This window comes from Rhagoletis zephyria, unplaced genomic scaffold (assembly GCF_001687245.7).
Source record: "Rhagoletis zephyria isolate East Lansing unplaced genomic scaffold, Rhagoletis_zephyria_1.1 Rzeph_scaffold_05128, whole genome shotgun sequence".
NCBI lineage: Eukaryota > Metazoa > Arthropoda > Insecta > Diptera > Tephritidae > Rhagoletis > Rhagoletis zephyria.
Genome location: NW_016162211.1, coordinates 9698 through 16788, shown reverse-complemented (window position 1 = coordinate 16788; position 7091 = coordinate 9698). Strand labels below are relative to the sequence as shown.

The following is a 7091-nucleotide window of genomic DNA, read 5'->3' as shown; positions in this document are numbered from 1 at the left end:
TTTGAAGGCAACATTTTCTTGAATTTTTAAGTACTTTCGTTTGGTAAGGAAAAAAATATACTTTAGGGGGGGTAAAATTTTGTTTCTGCCCTTATCATGCGAACGCGACTTCAAAGCTTAAAAAGACATAAGAACGAAAAGTGAAGCTTCTCAAGACAAAAATAATGACATATCAATTTTAAAAATCGGCCGTCAAATAACCAAGTTACAACGAAAAAACCATTTCGGCTGTATTTCGGAGGGTTAAAAAAAAAAAAAAAATTTTCCAGAACCCTCTCAACATAATCTTTAAATTTAGGGGCGGACATTAGCAACTTTTTTTTCGACCCAGTCTAGTGTGTATAAAAGGGTGCGTGTGAGGTTAAGTAAGCACAATACCATACACATATCCGAGCATCGATTTGCATTTGTATTAAACTTGTGTTTACATGTGTGGTTCACAGCTGTGTTTATTGAGTAAATGTATGTATGTGCGCTGCAATACTCGTTTGTTTGTTTGCTTGTTGACTCATGCGATAATGAGCATGCAAATGAGAATATGATTATGAAAATTTTTGCACACATATATTTTTTGCAGCAGTACTTTTTAGTTCTATTCGTACTTCAACAAATTTCTAATAATTTTTCTCTCTTCTCATTTCAGGGTCATCCTGGCGTACACGGCCCCAATGGCCAGAAAGGTGAACCAGGCCAACCAGGTGTGCCGGGCATGGCAGGTGCACCTGGTGCTCCCGGCCTGAAAGGTGATCGTGGTCTACCTGGTGAATTGGGACCCATCGGGCCACAGGGTCCACCTGGTGAAGTCATATATGCGGATAATTCTCTTAATGGTACAGCCGGCCAAGCGGCAGGACAGTGTCAATGTCCAGCGGGACCACCTGGCCCACCAGGAATTCGCGGCCCACAAGGCTATGAGGGTCCACCCGGTTTGAACGGCGAGCCTGGTCCAGCTGGGTCGAACGGTTTGACCGGCCTGCCTGGCTCCAAAGGTGAGAAGGGCGAAAAAGGTGTGCGGGGCCTGAGCGGCCCAAAAGGCGATCGCGGCCCTGAAGGACCGCCAGGGCAGGCCTTTTTCGCTGGCGGTTACGAAGGCATGGCTATGAATGGCACCAAGGGTGATAAGGGCGAGAAGGGTATGCGCGGACGACGCGGCAAACCGGGCCAAGCTGGACCGATCGGACCGCCGGGCAAACCAGGTCCGATGGGCGATATTGGGCATTCGGTAAGTGGAAATTTATGGTTTAGATTATTTTGTAAAGTATGGAATATTGCATTTTTAAAAAGGTAAATTTTTTCTTATAGTTTGAGCGAGTCCATAGCAGTTGAAATCGTACTTGTGTGCGGATGTATTTTTTGTTAAATTTGATAAAAAAAAAGTATAGCTTAAAGCTAGATTTGCTTAAATGGCTTTAGCTAGGACAAAAAATGGGGCGTTTTTTTATTCTTTCACTGGAATGCCGTGGTAAACAACGTCCTAGTGGACCAAGAAAGGAGAGGCGGCAATATTATCACCTACGCTGACGGCGTGACACTCATCGTCAGAGAAGAGTTTCTGGGTAGTCTCTATGATTTTATGCTGGATACTTAGGCTTATTCACTTTATTACGGAATAACGTAGTTAGCCTTGTTAACTAGAAGAAGTTAAGTGCCTGTTAAGAAGCTTCCCTCAATCAACAAAATTTCACTTGTGCTCCCTGAATATGCCAAGCACTTGGGCATTATCCTAGGGAGCAAGCTTTACTAGTTGCCATTTATTGAAAAGCTCTACATTTAATTAATGATCCATGGGGAAGATGCATGACCACTCTTAAAACGAAACACATTCACTTCATGAAACGCATATCAGTACGATTATATTGTAGGTGGTCATTGTTTGGAAAACGTCTCTCAGGCAAAGTTACTGAAGTCCTTCTTGGCCGGTAGTCGACCGTGGATGGTCAGAGACGCTTTCTTAGCTCGATAAGCACCATATCTTGATTCTTACAAAATTAATGAACAAGGGAACCCATTCGATACGACCCAGTATGACTTTTCCGTAGGTTTTAGAAGATGACGGAGTTGATTAATCTCAGCATTTTTTTCTCAGTGACATTGCTTCGATACTACCAAAAGTCTCTGTCATAACTCTATACGGTTTACCAGCAGTTACCGGTCCACGAAAATACTATATTAAATACTAACACAATCAATAGTTATAGGAGCCTTGAGTCAGCTGCTCGCGGAACTGCCTTGCATAGCCTAAACGAGCAAATCTCACGAGTAGTTTTTTTTAGTGTCAATTCCTTCTCTTGCAAGAAAAATAAATGCTTAAGCATTATTTTTACATATATTTCAATCAATGGAGTTCCAGAAAAAAGTACAATAAAACATAAATCAAGTATTTGAACAATTTTGACCTTAAAATGTTTATTTAGGCGAAAAAATACCGAAATTACCTTGTTTTGTCAGTCGAAAAAATCATAATTGTTTTTTCTTTTTTAATAACTTTGGGAAGTTTTCAAACAGATTATTAAAATTAAAGGCAATGGACGTTGGCATCAAATACAACATATCTGTGAAGTTTCAAGAGTGTGCAGTATGCGGTATATCTGTCGTAGCTATTTTTTGGCAATGTTACGAATTTGTTTTTAATTTTAGTAATTTAGAATACTTGAAAATGCTAAAACTAAACGTTGAAAATGTTCTTCTTTTAAAACTACCGAATGTAGGGTAATAAAACAAGCGTGCCGCCAAACGAAAATAATTGCATTGAGTGAAAGATGACTAGTATTAGTTGAGAAACTAAAATTCCATTTTTACAATTTTTATTGGCACACTAGAAATTCATTCATTGTTATATACATGACGAAAGTAATAAATATACGCATAGAGAATACTGTGTAAAAATCTTCCACGCTAATATTAAATTTTTTTTTTTAAATAATGTGATTTTTACGTTAAAGCGTGCGAGTAAACCTGTTAAAGGGGTGCGTATGGTGTTACGGGGCGTATACGTTACATACACAACTACGGGTATAAGAGTAAGAGTAGTCGTTTTTATTTTTTTCTAGTATAGATTTTTTAGATTTTCATTTAAATACAATTTCGCGCTGAAATCTAGATATTTACACAAAAATTAAGACAATGCCTTTTTAAGAAAAATGTGCCACCATTTTCGACCAAAAACAAGTTGTAGTCGAAAAACGTAACAACTCATTAGAGCCTTCACCATGACCCTATTTTTCATCTACCCTTTAAACATACAGAGGAACTGCTTTCATATTGATCCATAACTTTTCAGAATAACAGCAGATATTTCGTGCCACACCTATGTATGCTTTCTTGAACGGCTTTAAATGCTTACTCATTCGCCCTGTTAACGCTGAACAACTTGCTGAAACTTTCATACTTTATATTTAAGTAAAGTACCCTGAATCCCAACGAAATGTGGCTGCATTGGCAAAATAGAGTCGCAAACTGGTGAAATATTCATATTAAGTAAAACAAGTATACTCCACTTTGAAACAATTGTAACCACCAATGCCGCCAAAGTATTTTTGTGCTACCCATTGCACAATTCCACGCTACTCGATTGCGAAATATTCTTGCAGCCAAGCGGTTATGTGGAAATTTGTTGTTCCATTTTCCTCTGCTCTGCGGCTTTGATTCATTTTGACCTTACCTACTACGTTCGTAGTTTAAGCAACAAATTCGTGTATTTCGTTTCTTTTAAGCTTCGCTCCTCTTTGGTTTTGTTGAAAACTTTCCATTGCTGTTGGCTACAAAGTCGTTGGCGCTGCTTTTGAGTGGTTTGGTAAAATTTTGTTTTATTTTATTTTTTTTTTCAAATATTTTGCATTTATTTTGTAGCAAAACTAGGCCATTTGCGACAATTTGTATGGCAACTTTCAGAACAATTTGTTTTCTTTGTTGATAATTGAATGTTGTTAGTAACAGATTGAAGGAAAGTAAAGTCTTCCTGAGACATTTTAAAGCTAATTTTATACTAAAGTTATAGTTTAAATACTGTTTACGTTTAAGAAGGTGTAAGTCACCTAACAAAGGCAAATTTTTTCGTTTCAGGGGCGACCTGGACTTACAGGGCCTAAAGGTGACATGGGCAGCAAAGGACAAAAAGGTGAAAATGGCGGACGAGAAGGGGTGAGTAACATTTTGCAGCAACTAACATGTCTATCGTTCGTTCTTTTATTTAGTTATAGTAAATATGTATTTTTAGTTGTGAGAGAAAGTTTCATACTTTCACGCGGTGATATACTATGTAGCTGTCCCTGCGTGCGCCCTTCGTAAGTGACAAGTCAGCACATTCCTCTTATTGCGCATCCCAGCGTTAACCTGCTGAACCACTTGCCATTATAAATGAAGTTGTAGAGGTCCTAAAAATCTAACTGCAATAGGCTGTTAAAGAAGTTTGAAGCCAGTCAAGACCTCAAATCTCTTAGCAGAGTTTTTAAATATTTTGGTCTTTTCTTAAATAATGTTTTCTTTCTACGACACTTTCTTTCTAAAAGATAAACTAAAAAATATGAAACAACTGTAAGAGTATATAATAGACCTGCAATAAGCAATATTTTAAGTCAATGTAAACTAAGTATAAGGACTAAACTTCTTTAAAGTACCTTAGCTGATAGAGATCAAGAACGCAGTCATATATAGTAGAGTTAAGTGGCAGCCGCAAGTGAGTGAATAGTAGTTAACTAGTGAACCCGCATTGCGTCAAAAGGCCCAAAATTTAATAACAAAAATTTTAAAAATATTCGAGTGCCATATTTCATTTAAATTCCGGGCAGCCATTTATGAGTACAGTTTCAGATTTTAATATCTCCGAAATTTCACATCACCCAGTACCGATAAAAAAGTTGCAACATCAGAAACTAAAATTTTAACCCATATATATATACATATATAGGCCAAGGTCTTTATTCCACCTCTCATACTTAAAATTGGAAATAACGGTGCAAATCTAATGACCTTCACAAAAAATTTTCTCTCGTATAATATACGTATATACCTAGTTAGATCACTATGACTTTTCGAAAAGATGGCAAGCCTAATAAGAGATATTTATTTATGTCTTCGAAATTTAATTTTAATTTTTCAAAAAACTTGTGTATAAGTAAGTTGACTAAATTCGACTATCAAACAGGTGGAAATCCCTTTTCAAACGTATTTTCAAGCTAAACCCTTTTTCAAACATGTGGCAACCCTCTAAATATAGTTGAGTAATAAAGCCTTGTCAAACCCATTTCGACTGCTACCAATATTTTAATAATTTATATAGCTTATTAAATAATTTGAATTTAACTTTTTTAAAAGGTGGCATCCCTCCTTAAACACCTTAAGAATATTGTTAGTATTCAAACTAATCCTCTTCAAAATATTTACAAACTATCACCTTCTTAAAAACTTTTCATCTAGCGCCCACATGGTGATACATATGTATGTCCATTGCCTAATTTCCTTAATTTAAATTTAATTAAATTTTTTAAACAGTTGGCACCCCCCTACAGTACATTTAAGAAACAATGTTTTTTAAATCTTTTTCGATTGATACAAATTTTGCAATAATTGATTTAACTTTTTAAATAATTTCATCTTAATTTTTTAAAAGGGGGCAACTCTTTTCGGAAAAGTAAAACCATCTATTGCCCGCGACCCAGATTTGCTAATTAACTGGTCTTTCCGATTTTGGGAATGAACGATGTTCAGTGGCACTCTCTGCCTAGTCAACGCATCAAAACATAAACAATTGCGGTATGGAAACCGGCAAAATACTATTCAGAAGAGGCACAACTAAAAAAAAAAAATTTAGATTTTACCTTCGGTTAAAGGATATTTTTTCTTCACGATTATGTTGTCGATGGTTGGTTTAACCAACCGACCATATTGTCGAACTAGAAAACTACTGTCACGCCTGTCTTTTATTAAATTTCTGGATATTATTTTTGAGTTGTGCCTCTTTTGAAAAGATTATGCGATATGTGGTGTACCTTTGTATACACGGACAGTAAACTTTCACTACAAATTTGAAGAAGGAAACCACTGCCCAAAAGATGCGGCAGAAATACGGAAGCCAAACTAAGAGTTATACTGATAAATTCTGACAGAATACATCTCTTTCAACTTGATCGTTCAACATCCACAAATATATTTATTAGGGCTAGCTGGTTTAAACTGAGTTAAAATGATTGACCTAATTGGTTTGAACAAAGGTTATCCAATCAAAGGCTAGCCAGCTTTTCAATATATGATCGCAGTTTAAGTGATCTAAGTTTAAACTGACACTGAAAAAGCGGCCCATTGGCTTTTACAGCAGATGCTGTGTTATGACACTTAGGGCCGGTTACTCAATGTCTGGTTTACATTAATCTTCGGTTAAACATCTTTATCGACGTATTTGACTCCATGCATACAACAGGGAGTTGGTTACGTCGATAACGATTAGGTAATGTGCATTTGCGCTGCTGGGCATAAAGTTAAAGTTTTCAGAGATTTCCGTGTATTCGAGGACGTCCAAAAGGTGGCATAGAATGGAAATATGCTAGGGTGAATACAGAAAAAACTATGCACTTTGACATGGTCACCCATTGAACTTAACCCTATTTAAAAATATTAGAAAATAGGAAGCAAAAAATATACAGCCTGGTTAATCATAAATTTGCGACATTATTATATAAACCTTACTAGTTTTCAGAGAGATGGAGAGAATGTTCTCAGCTAGGCCGAGGATACCTATGGTGACCTTGCGTTCGTTGACTGTGTCTCGTCAGAGAAGAAATTTTGCAACTGCCGTGTTTGGTCTTCTCAGAAAATGGTTACTTGCTTTGTGGATATCAGTACTACATCAACGGTTTTAATGAATCTCTTTCAATAGAGCCTTGATGTACCTGAGAGTTTCACGCAACATTTGGCTCTGTAACGTACTCTGGTCCAATTAAACGCTCACCAATTTATCAGCTAGTTTTTTGGACTTTATCATTATAGTGTTCCAGTACCTATGTACGTAAGTTCAATGTACATAGCTCAGCCTCAACTTACATTACTTTACAATCTTTGAAAAGATACTAGTAATTTTCATGGCCTCCAGAGCAGCT

At 36.7% G+C, this 7091-nt stretch overlaps 1 protein-coding gene across 1 annotated transcript in view; it reads left to right on the top strand.

Annotated features, from left to right (window-relative positions):
• The window catches only part of LOC108371657 (collagen alpha-1(X) chain-like), a 31475-nt gene extending 27196 nt beyond the window's left edge, over window positions 1-4279 (top strand). Inside the window, exons 4-6 of the mRNA XM_017627254.1 lie at window positions 644-1222; window positions 4063-4140; window positions 4217-4279. Coding sequence (XP_017482743.1) covers window positions 644-1222; window positions 4063-4140; window positions 4217-4222 — 663 coding nt within the window. The 3' untranslated portion in view covers window positions 4223-4279. The remainder of the gene's footprint in view (window positions 1-643; window positions 1223-4062; window positions 4141-4216) is intronic.
• The last annotated feature ends 2812 nt before the right edge of the window (window positions 4280-7091 follow it).